The sequence below is a fragment of the Brachyistius frenatus genome, unplaced genomic scaffold (assembly GCF_029030835.1).
Source record: "Brachyistius frenatus isolate BFR_SWC_R1_liver_20210118 unplaced genomic scaffold, ASM2903083v1 Contig_38, whole genome shotgun sequence".
NCBI classification, from domain to species: domain Eukaryota; kingdom Metazoa; phylum Chordata; class Actinopteri; family Embiotocidae; genus Brachyistius; species Brachyistius frenatus.
This window is the reverse complement of record NW_027210637.1, coordinates 2,584,312-2,605,798: the sequence shown is the minus strand read 5'-3', so window position 1 is coordinate 2,605,798 and position 21,487 is coordinate 2,584,312. Positions and strand designations below refer to the sequence as shown.

Sequence of the window (21,487 nt, the reverse complement as noted above, 5' to 3'; positions counted from 1 at the left end):
CTCTTTAATGTGCCTTTTTAAAGTTATTGTTGTGTTTACACTGGCAATCGATGGACAATAAATAACCCTGATTAAACTAGGTGAGGATTAAAAAAAAGAAGCTTAAAAACTAAATCATAAAGTGATGTCTGCGATCCACTCACAACGAGAAGCAATAAAATCAAACACAGACACTAAAGCAGGGGTCTCAAGATCATCAAGACAAGAATCACAGACCATGCTGAAAAAAATATTTGAATATTTGAAAAGCACATTAGAAATGAAATGTAAATATTAAACAAAAGGAAAATAACCAAACACCGGATCTGGCGCTTTGTGAGATTTAAAGGTACGTGAAAAGAAAATGTGGCTGTTGTGACTTCCTTAGAGCATCTGATTTTAAATACTGTTTTGTTTCCTGTTTCCTGGGAAACACTTACGACATTCCAGAAATTCCTCCAAAAGAGAGAGGACACTAATTATTAACACCTCTTTGGCGTTCAGCCTGACCGGTGTTATTGTCGGTTTTACCTCGCTCGAAAACGAACTCGAACTCTATCTTCTGTGACGAAGACAAAGCAACAATGGTGGAACGTGTCGACATAAAGAGGCTTCGGCCTCAGCAATCAATAATAAATATAGTTTCTGTTGGGGATTTGGGAGCGTGAGCGAAAGCCAGAAAGAACAGTTGTGGGTGAGCGCTGATAGCAGCATGCCGACGAGCGGTGCTATCTAGGTCAGTTAGTATATCGTGTTACACGTTGTTCCTCGATGCAATCGAGGAAGTGAAGGGTGAGGGCAGGACAAGATGAAGTGGAAGGGAAGAAATGGTCAAATACTATTGACCAGTTTTTAGATCAATTGTGAATAAATAGGAATGAGCATGAATCTGAGTTTTAAAATAAACATTCATGTTTTATCTGTCTTGAGTTTTGTTTTTTTATTCACCAAAGTAAACAACTTGATATCTTTACAGTATACATGACTATATCATGTTATTATACTGTATGAGCTATAAAGTGAACAGGACTCTTTTAAAATGGTGCCTTCAGGGACACTCCAAAATGAGATTCTTCAATCAGCTTGTTTCACAAAAGAATACAAAAAATTCCATGATACTTTATACTTTTTATGAGCTTTGAGCTTTTTTTAAAAAAAACCTGTGGTTTCGTTTCAAAAAAATATTTCATATATGTTACTATACATTTTAATCTATCTCTTATCTATACAGTATGCGATTGCTATTTATGAACAAAAAAAATACCCTGATAATCACGACAAAACACTTAATTAAATTAAGTTGGTTCCTTATATAGACTACAGATAAGCTTTGTTCAAATCAAAGACAGAATCAACATCATTGTGAAGATGATACAAGCTTTTACCAAGAGTTAGTAAAGGACGTCGAACAAAAGAGGGATTTATCTATATCTTACCTTTGAATTTTGATGTACTACTGAGTACATACAATTATTTGCACTATAAATTTTAGAGCAAAATCTAACTTAAAACAGTAAAACCGGGCCAATTATTGTAATCTAATAAACTATATGTTTCCCCAATATTACCAAATGCAGCATGCAAAATATTTTGGGCAGAACAGAATAAAAAAATAAAATAAAAAAAACTTGTCCAATCGTATTTCATTTGGTGTCAACCACAGAAAAATACAAACCAAGTGCGACGCACCCGTTAACTAGGTCAAAACACCACAATCACACAGCTGACACTCCTGTTCTGACCTATATACTGTATATATACACATAGGTCATGCAGGCAGATTACATTAAAAATGCGCTTGTCATTAATGTAAACAGGGTGGGACACTAGTTCTGCTGAAGTCATAACACCGAAGAAAAACCCACAAGAGAATCGGTTCCACGTTGTTGGAAAAATTACTCAGATGCTTGGTTCAAAATCAAACATATCGGACATTTATTCTTGCAAGGAGGAGCAAATACATGCCATTCTCAAAGAGAGGTGTCCAGCAATGCTTCCAGATCTCCTCCGTAGTGTGATACTGTTATAAACAGTTGACAAACAGTTGACAGTCACTCCCATTCCCTTTGTATCTGTTTTCATATGGTAATATAACCATAGGACAGGGGAGTTGTCAATTAGATACAGAAAGTAAAATAAAAAGGAATCACTTGAAAATAAGACAGAAAACAAGAGACTTTTCAGAGCCTACTTGACAAAGAGACTTTCCGGAGCCACAATGCAAACGAGAGGAAGAGACAAATCTTTTTTGCCATCACACGTGTAGACACATACTGTATAATCTGCAACATGAACCGTGTTCACGTGTGCAGTGCAGGTTTACAGCACATCAGCAATTTGCAGCAGGTGGCAGGTAGAAAGCCGAGCAAATACCTTCACAAATTAAGTGATCAATTTGGACACGAACACATTTGCAATCATCCTTTTTAGAGAAGCAGACACCTCAACAATCAAAATGGTTTGAGTCATTTTCCTTCCTTATAGTGAATGTAAGGTTTCTTTCAGCTCACCTTGCAAATTATCATCAACAAGCGCGATCAAACCTGAAACTGATTCAACTATTCTGTTCGGTCCTCTGCACCGCTTCATACTCCACCGGGAGTGTCTCCGAAGGGAAGCGTGTTTTTTTTTCTTAAATCCTGATTCGGTCACGTTTCCTTGATTTTTGTGCTTCTAGCGCAAAAAACATTGTTAAATGGTTTCCCTTTTTGTCCATTGATTGTTTTTGTTATTTCCTACTTTGTGCTGCAGCCTACAGACAAAGTTTAAACAGCTTAATGTGTTTTAGTCATAAAAAAAAACCAAGTATCCTCTTAAATATTTCATAACTATTTCACAGGAGAATAATGCATTTCCTGTCCTAACTTGTCCGATCTACGCCGTTCAGCTTGTTGCTCTATCCGTCTTGTCTACAGTCCAAAGGCCCCTTTAACTTCACAACTTTGGCCTGACGTAATTTTTTTTCTTCTGTTGCACTACCTACAGCGCCTTCTCAAAGTTACTGGGTTTGTATGCCGGAGTGTGCATGAATCATGAGGTGCTCCCCATGAAACAAAGCTCAGTATGCGACATCGAAGACACGAGTGCATTTGTGTGCGTTGGTTTGTGGGTTTGCACGCGCAAACTGATGCTCGCACTGGGATGTAAATAATTTCCACAGCCACATTCAAATAAGTCGAAGAGAGTAAGTAAACAGAGAGGTCATTAAAGAAATAGAAGACCCAAGGTCATCCACAGCATTACGAAAAGGAATGGAGGCTCTTCTTCAGGGAACAAGTGTTTCTCTGATGTGTTTAATTCTATTGTCTGGGTTGACCTTTTCTCTCCTGAGGTCTGCTATTGCACTTTCACTCACACTGCAAATCAATAAATCGTTCACAAGTACGGACACTTTCCAGTCCTCCAGCCCTCTCCTGGCTCCCTCACGGCACCTCTCTGCCCTCTGATTCTCTGTTCCCTCCATTAATCCACCCCTCCCCTCCTGGCCGTCTCCTCCTCGCCGGGGCCAAAAGTGCTCCCCGAGAGCCCCCTTCCTCGGGTCTGCCAGGGTATTTCAGTGGCCTCACGAAAAATACTTTCCACAGAGAGTGTTAGCGAGGGCACGGAGGGAGGAAGGTGGGGATGGGGTAAGAAGAGAGATCAGAGGAGAAATACCAGGGATTATATATAGATGTGAAATGAGCGGAGGCTGTCAGACTGTAAGGGGTGTGTGTGTGTGTGTGTGTGTGTGTGTGTGTGTGTGTGTGTGTGTGTGTGTGTGTGTGTGTGTGTGTGTGTGTGTGTGTGTGTGTGTGTGTGTGTGTGTGTGTGTGCGTGACAGCATCTGTCAGGGTCTATTAAAGGAGCCCTGCAACAGCCACAGAGGACAGACTTCCCTGTCTGTCAAGTGAGAGACAAACAAGTCAGCCACAGTTAATGTTGAATCACTCGACAGGTACTTTCTCTCCATTTCAGCGCCTTGACAACCACTTTCATGTCAAACAATACGTGAGATAAACATAAAACAGCAAGCTCGACTCAAAATATTCAAGCAGAGAAACAAACCCAACAGATTATCGATGAAAAGCGCTTAGTGTATTTTAACTGGCAATCGCACTCTTCAAATTCCTGAAACAGTGGGATCTGGAAATGTATCATAAAAATGGAGGAACGCAACATTTTCCTCACACGACATAAGAAATCATCTTCAGCTACACGACCAGAGCTGAGACAGAGCTTTGACAGTTAGTCAGATAATCAGTTCATCAGCATAAAATTAATGTGGAACAATTCTGATAATGATGTTAACAGTTGAAGTCTTTTTCAATAAAGAATTACAAATAAATGTTTGGTTCCTGCTTCTGAAATGTAAATATTTACAGGTTACATTTTTTTTAAATTTCTTTAATTTAGTTTTCTTGCAGATTTTGTCATTAATGGCAAGTTTACCTGATCGTTTTTTTTTATTCTGTTCAAATTTGCGCGGCACCTTTTTCAATGTTGTTGTATTTAAATGTGCTATATAGATAAAGCTGACTTGACTTGAGGCTGTTGGTCTGACAAAGAAATTATTTGAGTATTAAGGTGGGATTTAAGAAATTATGGGAATTTTTCACCATTTTCTGACATTGTATCAACAGATTAATCAATAATGGAACAAAAGCTAAATGTGACAAGAAAATGCCTCATTACATAAATGAATTGCTGGTCATAATGAAAACATTTTATTTAAGTGTATTTATGCTAAAATCCAGATTCCAGGTCAGAAGGAAAAATAAATATATGACTTTCTTCTTTGTATATCGAACCAATTTTCTTGAAACATGCTGAAAAACTGATCTTTGTAGCTTGGACTGAAAGCCTGGAGCTTCACACCCTTTTCTCTTGTTACGTGTGGACCTGGACTTAAAATGAGCCAGATTCCACATAAAAGAAGTCGGTGCTCAATATTTTTAATGATTCACACAGACATGTTCTGTAAAGCTGTACATTATTTAAAAGGCTTTGTGGTGCAGGATGTCGACTGCAGGGTCTACAAATACAGCAATAATCCCTCAGACCAGACAAAAGGTTCAAAAGGGTCACAGGGATACCGGCTGCAGGCTCGCCGTGGAGAATTAATGCCAGCTAAAACAATCACATTAGACTTAAAGATAGAGGCAGTCTGGCCAAGGTCATTTAATTCAAATAATTTGCAGCATGCAACCCCCCCCCACACACACACACACACCTTCATCAGCAAAGAGTGCAACACTGTACGACATCTGCCACCTGAAGTCTTCCTCCAGTAAAACACACAAATACAAACACACTGAGGAGTCCCTTAGTGTTGCGACACAAAGTATTAACTAAAACGATTTAAAGATGCAGACACGTACATGATTGCCTGAATCCCGCTGTTATCCACGACCTCATCTGTCACGACGCAGACTTTTGAACCCAGGAACGGTGGTCTGAACTGGGACAACAGCACACCTTCGTCTCAGTGCAGGTGTTATCGTGAGCGGCAGAGATACGGGCTCAATATATAGTGTTGGTCATGTGAGCATTGGGTGTGTGTATAGTGTAAGAATCTGCAAGGGTGTGTGTGGATTATGGATTACAGTCTGTAATCATTTTAAAGGTCAGTAGGGTATGACTAGCAGCCTCATCCTGACACACGCACGCCTGCACACACAGCCAGCTGATATATGGTCCTGCACTGCTTTACAACGTTGCCTTTATTTTAACAAGTAGCAAGCTACTTAAGAACTGAATGAATGAATACAACACTCCTGGTTTACACAACTATATGAGACAGGATCGAGAATGAATTGAGATCTCCACATGGAGACAGTTATCAAATTAGTTTGTGCATGATGAGATGAATGTAACTTTTATGGATTCAAAATATAGAAACCAAAGTGGCAAAAGTCAAGAGGACAGCAGACCAATATGACACTGACTTTAGAGAGCAATTAAAATAAAATGGATGCATATAACTGCCTCATATAAGGAAAAAAGGACTAAAGTGCCACCATAAAGCAGCAGCATGGCTGTAAAATGGGGCATAAACCACTGTGGAATCTGAAGACAGCTATGTGTGCTCATCTAAATGATTAATTCGTTGTAAAACTGAGTTATATTTTTTATTTTCCTATAAAAATTTATTGTTTTTATCTGCGACATTTGCACCATAAATGGCACAGTTATAATTTTCTAACTAATCTGATTCAAGGCATTGGCTGTTGTAGGACCAAAACTCACCCAACAGGGACGCGAACAACAAACTCCCAAAGCATGGCCAAACATAAACAGGGAGACAACAGTTTCTTTCTGCTTTTTCTCTCCAAAATGACAACTTCAAGCTGCCATAAGTGTTTTCATTCAACCAACAGCCTCCACAGAGGGTTAAACACCAGACAACATTTCCGTTACCAGGGCACAGCGGCACACATGACCCTAGATCCTTTATAGAAAGCAAAAGAAAAACTAAAATGTAACACCATCCAAACAGCAGGAAATGTATGGACCTCGGAAGAGAATGGGAGCTCACAAATGTGTTCTGGGACAACCACGCACTACATGACCGGCTTCCTGACCCCCCCCATCCCCCCCTCGAGTTCCTCAACCAGGACTATGAAGTCTGCAAAGGAAGTGGGATTCAAAATCTCAAAAGCCACATCAAAAGAAATTCTGGACAATGTCCCTTAATGATTTTGCTGCCAACCTTTTTTCCATAGTTAACGTTTCTACTTTAAATACAACTCAAAGCAAACATTTGTGTCTCTCCGCACATCTATTATCAGCATTATAATTTTACAATGTGCACTGTTCACTTCAGTGATGAAGAGTACATGGTGTAAAATGTGTATGTGTCTACATAGAGTAGTCCAGGTATAGAGCTCAATAATGAACTTAAAGGGGATCAGTAGATCAGCAGAACCTGAGAAGAGCTCAGCGTTCCAGCGGGCAGCTTGAACTCTGCTCCTTCAGCCCGGGCTTAATATTTGAAGGGATGGTTTATCCTGTGTATGTATGTATGTATGTATGTATGTGTGTGTGTGTGTGTGTGTGTGTGTGTGTGTGTGTGTGTGTGTGTGTGTGTGTGTGTGTGTGTCATTTGGTTGGCTACCAGGTAGAAAAGAACGACGTGAGAACACAAAGCCCTTCAGCATGAGTAGCTGAAAACCTCATTAACCAGGACAGTTGAATTCTATTCATAAAGATTTTATAGACTCATTAGTTTGGCCCTGGGACTGATCTGATGACTAATTTGAAGAGTGGAGAATGTTTTTTTTAGATCAAGAGCTGATTATAAAAACATGGAGATTATATTTAATTCAAACTTGAACATGTAAATCAACCGACTCATAAATGTCTAAAACTGTCACGACTGAACTGCTGATGTGTTGCCAGACTGTCGACTGTGTTGTCACCACTTCTTTTGGAGATCACCGAATTTAGACTCGACAAAACAAAAACACGGAAAATGCAAAATATGCATTAATACCGCAACTAAAGACTCAAAATATTTTATCAGGCAAACTTAATGAAGTTTAATACATTTTATATTCTTTCTAGCGTGCCCAATAAAAGAAGCATTACTATAAGAAAGCAGTGTAACCCTAACTACTACACTGAGCTCTTCTGTGCAAAGAAACACCAATTTAATGCCTGAAATGAATAATAATCAGGTTATTTCGCTTATCTATCTTTAGTAGGCTACATAACGGAAAGGATACTAGCCATAGCCAAGAGGACCACAGGATTAAACTACTCAATGAGTGTGAGAAATGTTTACTAAGAAAACGAGCTGTAATTGTAGGACATGTCTTGACGAGTCTAGAGACGTATGAATGCCACAAGACAGTGATGAGATGTTATATTAACTCTCTAAGTCCATTACACACCAAACAAAAGCTCGAGCAGTTGATAAAGTGACTGGATTGGCCAGAAGGCCTCCCATATGATTGGGAGATGACACCAGAGGATGTTTTGATCAGTGATCTTATCTAGTGATAAAGATGCAGGTGCGATGTGTCACCTGGCTGCGGGGCCGTCGTCAGTGCACGCGTGTTGTGGTGAGTCGGAGGCTGATGGTCCTTCCTCCCCGTCCTGAGGCAACTCTTCACATTCGGCCTCACACTTCTCATCATCCAACAGCTCGGTGATCTGAAGACAGAAATATAAAAAGGACACAAAAGGTTAAAAAATAAAAAAGAAGAAAAAGTCATTTATTGAGGCAGAAAAAACAAACAAACATGTGAAGGCTTTATTTACAGGGCGAAATGTGCAGCCAAGAAACCCACATGGATATTTGTCTTATACAGTTTAAAGCAGTCTACTAATGTAATGTGATTCATGCTGATATTTTGCAACGTAAATTCAAGAAAACAACGGGAAACAATTACTTTATCTTATTTTTAGTGAAAATATTGACAGCCTCATGAGGGAGTCCAGTGAAGGGGATCACAGTTTCAGCTCCAGCTCTACTGTTATATGAACTAACAAAAGTAAGTGACTAAAAGGTCAAAGTAGAGACTTTCATTACCAATTTGGAAATGACCTCAGCGAAGAGTACAGTTTACCCTCTGAAAACAGTTGCTTACGTCCAACACAATTTGAAAGGATTTCTACATGTTATCGAGGATACATACAAAAAAAAAAAGTCCCATTCCCTCTGTATTTGATATAATTTTGACTTTTCTCGTCTCTGGATAAACTGTCCTGGAGAGTAACAGGAATAAATGAAAGTATCTCTGGACAGAGACATTCAAATACAGGTGTGGATACGCTGCGTTTAACAGCATGTGCCTGCAAGATAGCACCAAGATAGTACAGCGTGTTCCTTAAGACATCTAAATATAGATGAAGCTAATGAGTAACGCACGGAGAACATCACAGATACAGTGTTAAGCAGGGAGATGGAAGTGTAGAATTAAAAACAACATTTCTCTGAAGGGAGGCGGGAGACGGGTGAGCCTGAAGAGTGGAAAAGAAAGCGAGGAGGGAGGGAGAAGAGGAGGGGATGCCCTCCCCACTTGAAGTAGGCATCGGGGATATATCATTTTCATGTCGACTTAGCAATGTACCCATGCGTGATAGTCATTTTAGAAATTGCGTAATAAGTCAAAGGAGGCCAGCCGTTGTGCACTATCTAAACCGTTTTGCTGCTGGAAATGAAATGAAAACAAGATGCTGCCTTTTACTTTTTCATGACTGATGCAGTATTTAGTCCAATTTCAATACGTCATACTACAATAACGATCACTCACATCGCAGGCACTCAAAGAGCAGAGAAAGAGAACAAGGAAAAACAAACTAACCAGTGTCTCGCAGAGATTTTTGCATCATTAGTACCTACGTTATGAAGAGTAAAGATGATGGGAAAAAAAACAGGATATTACTAGATCTGTAAGTATCTAGTATCTACCCACATGTATCTATGCCACTTACCCATAATATTTACTACAAAAACTAACATTGCTGTGTATTTTTTTTCTTTCCAGTAGCTCTTACTTAAGAGGCACAGGTCAAGGTGATTAAATAAGGGATATAATACGACGAGGAAAGGTTGCGAGAACCAAAGGCGATGTAGGACGGAGTGATAATGAACCTGCCAGTAAACGAGGGGGAAGGGAAGACGGGAAAGGAGGTAGATCTTTGTAATAAGAGAGGTGGGAGGGAGAAGAAAATGTGTTGACAGAAAAATAACTGATCATCATGCTGGGAGCTGAGAGCAAGGGAACCAGACAGAAACAGGAATCCTCGCAGTGCTTTCCGTACATAGGCTGCACTTGGCCGGGCCCACCCAGGTAGATAAAAATCACCTGGCTTCAGTGTTTCCCCCGAGGTTGACTGCTTTTTAAAAAAAAAAAATTTAAGGGGGAGGGGTCAGCAAGGAGGTCACATGGGTTTTACATTTTGGGTTAAAAGTTCGAACCATATTTGTTATCTTAAGACTATTTTTTTATACATATATATATAGCACTGTGTTTATCCTCTCCTCCCTTTCACTTGCCTCTCTCCTTCACTCTTCTTAGCAGCAACCCCATCTGCTGCTGTCACTGTGTCGTCGCCATGGAAACACCTCTGTTCAAAAAGCTCTGATTGGCTGCCGGGGAATTCTTGCATCGTCACATGTGCAGATCTCGGAGGATGACTCACAAGACCCTCATGTGTGTGTGTGTGTGTGTGTGTGTGTGTGTGTGTGTGTGTGTGTGTGTGTGTGTGTGTGTGTGTGTGTGTGTGTGTGTGTGTGTGTGTGTGCGCGCGCGCGCTGGGTAGAGAAATCCTACTTTTAGAGGGCTTCAGACCCATTTATATATTTTCCTAATGACGAGAACATCAAAGAGCTTATCCTAGTCCAATTTAGGAGTGAAAATCCTCTTTATACTGGTGTGCATAAAATCTTACCGATATGTTTAAATAATATGGGAAGCAGAAAAACCGCGACCTCTTATTCACCCTCACGCAGCCTCTTTGCTTCGAGCAAAAACAAGTGCACTCAGGTGCTGCCTCACTACAAGATCTGAGAAGATGAGATGTGGTGCACACGGTGATATTAAGAGCATTAAATGAGATGCAGCTACAAACATTTCAACATAAAGCACGTCCTCATCCTCTCTGATGAAGAAACCATAGAGCTCCAGATGGAGCCTCAGTTGTCTGTTGACGCATCAATTTGAGCTTTTAGCTGGCTGATGCGCAGAGACTCCTACACTTTTATTCCACTAAGACAGCCTAATTATACTTCCTCACGTGGCCTAGTGTTTTGTGTTGGTCGCTGAAATCACAGTTAAAAAGGGCCCCTTATCATGTGGAAAAATGTGAGATTCATTCATTATCCCTTTTGAGAATAAATCAACTAATAAACTACGCCAGCACCGAGGCATTGACAGATATCGTACCTTATTTTTCACCAATTAAAAACCCCAGTTTCAGGTATCCAAAATTTCAATGCTGACTGGCTGTTATTTATAATAATTCAGACATATCGACTCGTTTGACCTTGACTGCGGATTGATGTACTGCATATGCAGAGTTTGACAGCAGAAGGCTGTTTGCGCATTAGTTTGCTCAAGCTCCTCTGTACTCCCACAGATCTGAGTTCAAGACGTGCATGTAAGAGCAAGATTCGTGACATCACATCGAGGTTGGAAGCCAAGGGTGTAAAAATCAGGGTTAGAGCTGAATTATAACCAAAGCTCATCACGGCCCGGAGGTTTTTAGGTAGCTGCAAAATCCCTGGTTCAATTTTGAAAAAGTAAATGAATAAATACAACGTAATCCTTCTTTTTGAGTTTACTTGAATGCTCTCCACTGAAACAGGCAAACGCACAACAATCCCAATGAGACGAAGGGCCGAACATCTCTCCATTAAATCAAACTGAACACTGGAACAAATATCCTACAAAGAGCCATTTGACAAACATCTTCCCGCTGTCGTCATCCAGAACAGGAGTCACTCACTGTAAAATAGTTTCAGATTACATGGCCAGAAAAAAAAGAGGACGATTTACACCATCGTCATGTAAAATTCATACAAAGCGATTCATCTGTAAAATTGATGAAGAATCCCATTAACATAAACCTTGGATTCATACAGCATTCACCAAGTGCAGATTATATTAAGACTGGTGGTCGGAGATACGTAAAAATTTGCCTTGATATCACTTCAAAGACAAAAGTCATCCTGTTTTTACTCACCAATGTGCACGAGTTGACATAATGAACAATGAAGGTTGGTTGTATAATTAAACCCTGGGCTATAGGCGCTCATTCAAATGGCATACAGAGTTAATAATATGATCAAGGTTGTGCAGCGCAAGTTATCGGAAAGCCTTTGAGGTGACGTAACAATATTATAGGATAAGAGTAGTTAAATCCCCTGGTGGGATGACCTTGCATGGTCATTCACAGGCTGGAAATTTGATCTCCTTATCTAAGACCGTGGAAAATTTTACGTTTAACTCACAATTCACAGTTTAGAAAAAGAAGGTGTCTTTTTGTATTATGTGGGCTTTTTTGAGTAGATAACGAGTATCAGTGTTGGTGTGAATGTTTGATAAACAAGTCCATCTCTGTATGGTGTGTGTGTGTGTGTGTGTGTGTGTGTGTGTGTGTGTGTGTGTGTGTGTGTGTGTGTGTGTGTGTGTGTGTGTGTGTGTGTGTGTGTGTGTGTGTGTGTGTGTGTGTGTGTGTGTGTGTGTGTGTGTCTGGGTGGGTGGGTGGCAAGGCACAAAACACCCAGGAACAAAAGGTTAAAACCTTGGCCCTTGTTTGGCGCGCCGGTCCGAAGTTTCAGGACGGAAAAAGAAGAAAACAACGAGGAGCTCTGACATCATTGGCTCGGCTGTTGAACTGTTTGCAGGCCAAGAACACAGAACAATGACAACTGACCGCGACTGACATTACAAGTCTCCAACTGTGGCCTACATCTGAGGTTTTCAAGGTTTTTTTTTTGTATCTGTACTTCAATCTGATGTTAGACTGGTTCACAGCAATTCAGTCAATAAATTGTACCAATGAATACAAATATTCACATGACTGGTTTTTTTTTAGCAACTGTTCCTGTTTGACACAAAAAATATCAAGAGGACAAACAGTTATTTCTTATTTGACACATTTTCAGTAGTGAGGATGGATCTGATTGTCGAGAGGGAACTGAACTGTCAAGTGGATTTTGCTCTGGAGTAAATAAGGTAAATCTATTATTGTTCTTTTGTTGATTTCTGCCCCTAATGTGATATAATCTTTCAATTTTATTGATTTATTTCCCTTTATCTTTTAAGTGCTGCCATGTTTTGACTTATTTGTATTGAATTGTTACGATAAGTGCAGGGTTTTAATTTTGAAACTTCCTTTGTTGTTTACATTAGAAACATAAGGTCTCAGTCCTACCTTTGTTCAGTTCCGGGGGAGAAATCTAATGACTGTGATCAATATGTTTATTTGTTCACTGACAAACTGGACCACAAACGTGTGCAAGGCGATTAGGACAAGCCAACCTATTGTAGTTTTTGCCTCCCAAACGTCCTCTAATTATTGTATTGAGTTGATAATAAGTCATGGTTGTCAACCATTCAGTCCATCAACCTGATCATTAAAGTCTCAATAGCATAATCAATATCTGCCCACTTCCACCACTGAATATATCATATTAGACCGATAAAGGCGAAACAGCTAATAACAAATTGATTATGACTTGAATCATTAATGAATAGTGAATAAAACTGTAATGCTCATCAATGGGAGAGAATTATCTGCTGGTCTCACAGTATTCACTTGTCTCATATCTGGGTCTGATGGTCACGATCATATTTCAAATCAGATGGTACTTCAGAAACAGTGAGGCCTGAAATTGAGGGAAAAAGAAAAGAAAAAAAGAAATTGCATTCAAGTGGTATAATTTGAGCGCTGGAAAAAAAAAAAAAAAAAAAGTTCTGTGTGTGAAGGTCCGAACTTCCTCTCCTCTTGGTGATTTCTTGCTCATTCTTTCTCTTCTTTGAACGTCTGCACTGTTTACTTCGAGCGGTACCACGGGAGATGAGCCCTCTGGCCCCGACGTCGCTGCAGCGAGTGGGCTGTGTGATCGAGAACTCACCCTCGTGTTAGCAGCTCATTTACACACGTTCATATTCTCACTGACAAAAGCAGTCAAAGTACAGAATCAGCAGTGCTGCTGCGTATTTCTGCACAGTTGATGATGATGTTTGTGTGTTCGTACTATCTATATGTCCCCTTACGGGGGATACTATACGTCTGCTCCGCTGTCCAACTAGGCCATCATCCTTAAATAACTCCACGTTCCAACTTAAATAGGTTATTGCTCAACATCTTATCACTCGGGTTCACAGGATCATGCAACTGTGCATGATTCAACCTATATAGGCTGCAGAACATTGTGACATTGTCAGGTATTTGTAAAATCACTGAACTTATCTTGTTGTAATTGCAGACATGCTTTCATTGAGAGAGGAATTAATTACAGTGCATTAAGACCCCTTCACTTTTCCCCATGCTTTATGTTGCAGCTGTATGCTAAAATCATTGTCATTTTTTTTCTTCATCAATCTACAATCAGCGACGACAAAACGAGAACTCAATTTTATAAATATTTGCAAATGAACTTTTTCTATGTCCAAAAGTTTTAAGCGTTCCTTCTTCAATTTCATACATGACAGGACATCTACTGAAATGATGTATTTTTATTCGATATTTCACAGCTGGTGCATGTACGGGAATAATTTCACTACTGCAGAACAGCAGTCAGTTAAAAAGTAAATGAAATAATTTCTGAATAATGTTCTCAGTCTTCTCACAAATTAAATTATTTATATTATCGTTGCAGCATCAATGAATGCCTATTGTGGTCGCTGGGGATGCGTAAAAGTGATTTTGGGGTCTCATTCAGACATAAGATATAAAACTGTCACCGACATTTATGTAACAAAGCAAGAAAAGAGCTCAAGAAGCACAAGTCTGAGATTCAGTGGCCAAATTAAAATCAAGCCTACACATGTTTTTCCCTGCAGCAAAACCAACACGGATACAGGCTTATTAAGATGGGACAGTGTGCATGATTTTCATGTGCACTACACTGGTCCCGCATTGTTGCTCCCTTTCTAAGAGTAAAAATCGGACATTTCTAATGCTACAGGATGCTTTGTGGTTGATTAGGACTACACTATGTTTTCTGTGGTGTGCGTCCACAGAAAATCCATCCAGCGGCATTAAATTTGACTCCCAACAGTTCACTTTTCGTGCCAAAAATGTCACGGGCAATCTCAGTGCTGAATGTACAGAAATTTCATATTATTATCCAAAACAAATAAATCAACGAGTTTAGTTATTTTTCCATGCTCCGCACAGAAACCCTGCCACGACAAAGCTTCTTCAAACTGTGAAACAAAACAAACACACCCCGCTGGTATCATCGTAGCGGCGACATGCCGAGGCACAGCCTTCCTCTCTCCAAACAATAATTCCACTCACTCCCATTTTACCAATAAACAAGCCAAAATCCAGCTTAGTTGTTCTCTTTGTCAGAGCCATGCCAGCCTCATTATGTTTCAAAGTGAAGCCCAGACATGCCATGTCCTCTTCTTCTCTTTTACTCTCTCCATTTTCATCTCTTTTAAACTACACTTCCATCTTTTACAGTGTCTCTCCATTTCTTGAAGTTCTGTTTGTTTCATCAGCTCTTACTCACCCCGGTGATGCATTTTTAACTTATTTTCTTTTAGTCTGTAACCAGGCTCTACTCAAAGTCTGCATGTGTCTCCAGTGTGAAAGCAGGTGTGTGAGTGGGAGATAATCCCCTTCCTGAGGGTTTGTTCGCGCGGAGCCTTCCCCGATGTCGTGCAGGGTCTGGAGGTGTGAGGCTGCACGGTTACATCACCACCGGCTTCTTTTCTTATCCACCTCACCACCCCTGCCTCACCACCTCTACCTCCCTTCGTTCCTTTCTTCCGCCTTTCTCTCGCCACTCTCACCATTTCTCCCCAACATCCTGGCTGCTGCTGCTGCCACCCACCCTCCCCCTTCTCCAAACCACCCACTTTTTTGCCCTCTCTCTTACATAAGACTCATGGATCAGGGCACAGATGATGCGTCTATACATATTTGTTTCACTGTCTCTGTCTGCTCCTTCGTCTTCCTCTGCTCTTTCTCCCATCCACTCTCTTGGTGATGTTATTTTCTCATTCATCTGACACACCAGACAATAAGACTGAGGACAATGGCAGACAGACGGTAAAAACCAAAGAAAGATAAAGAAACTGAAAATGATAAGATAGAAATTAAATTCAATGAGTTGCATTGGAGGAATTTCTACTTTCGCTTATTGTTGTTCCGAGCTCAATTTGAAACCAATTAGCTTTCTTTTACAAGCCAAGGCTGTGAAACAGCTTAGATTTCTTTTCTTGAATAAAGTAAGGATGTGGCAGATAATGACGCCGAGGACTCAAGATTACAAGGAAAGCAGAACTGGAGCAAAGTTTCCTGCAGTGGTGCAGTTAAGAGCACACTAAAAGAAAAAAAGAAAACGTGTGAAAGGAGGAGTAAACGATAAGGAAAAAACAACTAACAAAGTGTGTCTGAATAGGTAACCTACTGTGGATAGATATCCACGTTTTTCTTTTCACTTCTGGCCAGACTTTAACAGAGACCGTGTGTCCTTTCACTTTAACATTTCAACATTATCTTTACAGCCTCCCTTTACAGTGGACAATGCACTCTTAAATGTGACAGGAATTAAATTAGCACAGCGTATCAGATACCGATCAGGGGTTGTCTCCGTGTTATTGTATGCGTGTTATCATAAGATAATACGATGTAATCAGGCCGATGTAAAGTTAAATGTTAGTCATGCCTTTTCTTTTGTCACGTGTAAGACTGCAAATTGAATGTATGGTTTAGTTGAGTTAAAGAGTTGAGAAAAAATGTTTGGCATCCCAATCAGATTTTCATGAGAGTGAAAAAGAAAACTATGTTAACAGACCAGCATTCATTTAACGCTGTGTGTACAGTATGTGTGAGTGTGCCGGCTGGTTTAGGTGTGGTTCTTCTAGATTCTTCCGAATGACTTTCTGCTCTAATACTGTGTACAGTACAAAAATACCTTCAGGCACAAATTGTGCCTGATCTACTATAGCTAGTTAATAACTCTGGCTGGAATCAATTCAATTGTTATTACAGGGAGAGATTTGGGTTTTTTATGTAGGGCAGGTAGTAATTTAAACCCTGTGAATGTGTGTCCTCATGTCGTCTGCAGTCTTGTACATCTATAAAAACAACTATCACTGTAGTCAAAACAAAACAGTGTGGTTAATTCTGGTGACATCTTTAATAACTGAGCATTTATTACATCTACTGTACTCCTGGAAGTGCCAACAATAACGGTCACTGATTTATCAAATTAAATACTCAATCCAAGGCTTTTTAAATGTGCTTGTTGGCCTAAAATAAATTCTTTGAAAAGGAGGGAAAAAGTCACCTCGTCTTTTTTTTTTTTAAACTCGTCATCATCATTAACTTTGTTCATTGAAATGTTTCACACCACATTGTTCGACTTGATTGGTTATCTATCTCTGCTAAACATCCCATTGTGGCCTCGTCTTTTTCCTAAACACTGTTTAATGGCATTTACTTTTTTTTTTTTTTTCCATAGAAGAATTTGTCTGCTGTCTCTGTGTGTCAGCCCATAAAAATGTCACCCCTGACTCTGGCAGAGCTGAATGCCACATTTTTCTGTCTGAGTGCCGTTAAAGACGAAGATAAAAAAAAAAAAGACAAAGAGGAGGAAGACAAAGAGGATTTTGATGGCTTTTGTAATTGGACTTTTCTATTATGTCAGGAATGTTGACAATACATTCCTGCATTCATGTTTGTTTTCTATGCAAACAACCTTAAAACAATGTGTAGATTGTTTTCTTTTGTATTCTACTGTTTTTGTATGTCTCTTTGTTTAGTTTTTTTCTTTTTTACAAATTCACATTGCAGGTTAAAAGGCATTTATTGTCACTCAGCAGAATTATAGACTGTGATTATGGGGAGGATAAAAGAAAAATGTCAAAGACCCCTGCGGGACGATGGTGGGCTGAACAAAAATAGATCAAAAAGACACTTTATTGATCCCTGATAGGAAACTAAATTATTACAGCAGGAGGGAGGAGACGTGTTGACTGTAGAGACCAAAAATATAAAAAAATAAATAATATAAGCTTTAAAAAAGGACACTCTTCTGTGAAATGTGATGAAATATTTTGTTATGGCACCCTCAACAAAATGTACACCTTCTTCATCGTTCACATCCTGACACGAAAGGTCATTAATAAAATCAAAAGCCTTGTAAAAGAACGTAGGAAATGTGTGATAATTCTTCATATTGAGTTGATGTTACTGGATACTGATTTACAGAATAAAAGCTAGAAACAGAAAGACAGTTAGAAATAAAGGTGATGGGCCGAACCTGTTCGTTGATGGAGCTGTAGTCGTTGGTGGTGGAGACGTCATCGTCCTCCGAGTCAAACAGGCCTTCCTGATTGTCGAGCAGGTCTGCCAGGACTTTGCTGACGGACTCTTGGTCCCGAAGGTCCTCTCCTTCTGTCGACAGGCTGCAGGTGGAAGAGGAGAGACGAGTATGTTTAGTTGGCTGCACACTGCTTCCCCTGAGATGTTGATACTGACAGTAGCTAAATAAACTACATTCTTTTAAACCTATATATACACCTCTGTCTGTCACTCTCAGTGTGTGTGTGTGTGTGTGTGTGTGTGTGTGTGTGTGTGTGTGTGTGTGTGTGTGTGTGTGTGTGTGTGTGTGTGTGTGTGTGTGTGTGTGTGTGTGTGTGTGTGTGTGTGTGTGTGTGTGTTCCTACAAGTGCAACAATATATAGATTTATTTTTTTTAATTTTGTTTTTTACATATCTGGCCATCTTCCTGTCAGTTCAGTCTATTGACTCAGGTGTTTTCAGCAGTTCCTCATGTAGGACAACTACTTTTACAGCTTCATGAGTTGATGATACGTTTTAGGCAAATTTATTTCCAATGAAGATGTGCACCAATAAAACGCTTTGATACGTAGGCCAGTCACAATTATTACATAATCACCGGATAGCAATTATTTAAACTGACCTAAATCATTGTGCATAATCGTAAGAATCATTTCCATTCATCTTTGAAAAAACTAACAGAAATGTCCTATTTCCATCATGTCGGGTTTTTTTTAGGTTTGACTGGTGCTCTTTTGATGGTATGAATGTAGAATTAGTCCCACCACAGTTTATAATTTATTTTAATATTGGTATCTGTCATTATTCGTCTTTTTTTTATTTTTTATTTTTTTTATGTGCCAGCGATAAGATTTGTATATTTCAGATATTTATGCCAAATCTGCCCAGTGCTGTTCTCATAGATACTAGACTGGCAGATCTACCAACACTTAGGGGGACAAACATTCACAGAGTTGCTTCAAACTCGCGGTATCTGACAGCCTAAATCAGTTTTCCAAAGTAAAATGATGAAATCACAATTCATAAATAAGCCAAAGGCGGCATCTTACTGGAAGATGTCTGGTCCGAAGACGGCGGCCAGCGCCCCGATGTTCCAGCTCTCCTGCTGAAGTGATGCCACGCTGGCTAGGAAGCGGCACAGGAAACGCAGCAGACCGTAGTTCAACTGGGGAAGCTGCTGCAGCAGGTACTTTAAGTTTCTACACAGCTCCTCTTCATTGCTGTAATCTGTGAATGTTCAAGAGGAGAAAACAAGGTACCATCACTCATCTTTTACAAACTAATAATTGTTTATAAGGAACGGGTGTGGGTTTGGAAACCTTAATACTGCATATGCTGCACTCAGTGCTGCTACGTAGCTCATTTTCATTTCTGTATAGATACAGTGGAGTGAATTATGAAGTCCTTTGAGTTCCCTTCACAGATGACCCTAAAAATTCGGATCAACAGAAAAATATTCACGCAGATAAGATTATGTCCAATCCTCTGGGAGAGTTGAAATGAGGTGAAGCACGAGGTGGCATTAGGGAGGGAAAAAAGGTAATCTTTTATCGAGTACAGTAAAACCACCGTAGAATATAAAAGAACGAGAATTGAATGACACGACATGGGAGAGACCACAGAAACCCCCACCACCCTTGTGCTGTAATCTGCATGAGAGCAACTGGAACACCCATCATCATGACAAGAGGATTAGAAAAGATTATCGCTGATAGAAACAGAGGACAGAGCAAAAAGGCGAAACAAAAATGGAAACTGAACAAATGTGGAAATGGCAGATTTGTGGGAGTGATTAGACACTGTCCATTAAAACGTTGATAATTCCACATCTTAATTCATGAGAGGTGAGAGACTGTGACCGTGTTTCATCTGATTGTGGCCAGTCCTATGAATTATGTATTTAAATATTTCCACATATTGGAAAACAGTCTAAAAGGAAAGAATAAATAGCCACAGAAAGATGACAGCTAGGAGTAACAAGGACACGTCATTAACAAAAGCTTAAGATTTTTGAATTGAAAAGAGTGCGGACAGATGAGGCAGACAGACAGACAGCATGATGAAGAGGAAGGATGAAGACTGAACCTCCGTACAGCAGCAGATGGACTGAACAAACAAATACAGCCTGTTCAGGTTCTCGTTATGAAAGCGTTTGTTTTAGCTAGTTTCCACTTCATTTAGTGATCAGACCACTGTGCATTGCAGTCCCAGCTTAGATAACCAACATCTGCCTACTTGGACACAGTCATAACAGCTAAATCAACTTTGGATGAAAATGCAGAAATGGTGAACAATAGTGGGGTGTGTTTTTTTTTTTTATACAGTTATGGTCGCCTTTCTTTTGATATGAAGTAGACTTTTGGACTATGCAGCACATAGAGCTCCATATTTCGGGAGGAGCAGAAAGCACAAACAGGGTAACAAACAGGTTCAGTTTTTGCAACAAGTAAAAATAACGACATGAAATAACCTTGAAACAGAGAAAAAAAAAATATAGAAAGAAATGCATTAGTTGCTGGTTTTGGAGCGGACGAGAAGGAAAAAAAAAAAAAAGACGGCGGGGTGAGGGAGTGAAGATGACATACAGAATGGCACGAGAGGAGGAACACACCTTGGTGGAGCTGGAGTATGTGTCCTTGTATTGCCGTTGGGATGACGGGCTCGGGAAGCTCCTGCAGGAAGAGTCGGAGCAAACTGACCGCTGATGCCAGATCGGCCTCCTTCTCCAGCTCCACCTCCTCGCCGCTGTCGTACCGCTGACGCAGCCAATCCACCCGCTCTGCGTTGCCGTTAACCAGGAAGAGTCCCTCCAAGTCCAGATGACCTGAAGACACAGACAGCAGCACGTAACTACCATATTAGCTACTGACTTTAAGACTGCGCTGTATATTGTATTATGTCCATGTTTGTTTTGTGCATGGAATATTTTCTGGGTCATTTAACAAGCTGGAGTCGTCGTTTTTTTAAACCTCATCTAAACCTACTGTAAGAGCCGACGGGCAGTGAAGCAGAAAGACGTTTTCTTACCATATCTGTGTTGCTCATAATTTTTTTTTCTACTCCTGAATGCTACAATTAAAAGGATGGAAATTATGATCAATTAAAACATTATTTTTTATTTTTTTTTCTAATTCTACATATCTGAGCCAAAGCACAAAACAAGCCACCTGCTTTTACGCCTAAACCTGTAAATTGAAGACTCGGTTGCAGCTGAGACTTGCGGTTAATACAAGCCGAAGGTTTGTAAAAATTCAGTTTGCATGCCAGCTTGTTCTGCAGTTATATTAAGTGTTAGACTAGTGTAAAATCAGTCTTTCTTATATCAGGACAAAAGGAGAACTACAAAATTATAGGCTAATGTCTCTGACACATTTCTGTGTTCCTGTTCTGGATGTGTCAGTGTGTTTGTAAATGTAGATAATAGCTGTGTTCCAACGCGGAGGCTACATCCTCTTCAGGATGCCGCCCACAAACGCAGGGCCTTCAGAGAACCTTTTGGACTGAGTGAACCGGTCTTTTTTTTTTTTTTTAC

The 21,487-nt window shown here is 39.9% G+C and overlaps 1 protein-coding gene across 4 annotated transcripts in view; it reads right to left on the bottom strand.

Moving 5' to 3' along the window:
* The window catches only part of fam13b (family with sequence similarity 13 member B), a 72,771-nt gene that overhangs the window by 26,157 nt on the left and 25,127 nt on the right, over nucleotides 1-21,487 (bottom strand). For all 4 annotated transcript variants that reach the window (XM_069701787.1, XM_069701784.1, XM_069701786.1 and 1 more), the window contains exons 4-7: nucleotides 20,567-20,779; nucleotides 19,005-19,182; nucleotides 17,915-18,059; nucleotides 7,985-8,112 (exon numbers count right to left, since the gene is read on the bottom strand). In XM_069701787.1, the coding sequence (XP_069557888.1) occupies nucleotides 7,985-8,112; nucleotides 17,915-18,059; nucleotides 19,005-19,182; nucleotides 20,567-20,779 (664 nt within the window). The remainder of the gene's footprint in view (nucleotides 1-7,984; nucleotides 8,113-17,914; nucleotides 18,060-19,004; nucleotides 19,183-20,566; nucleotides 20,780-21,487) is intronic.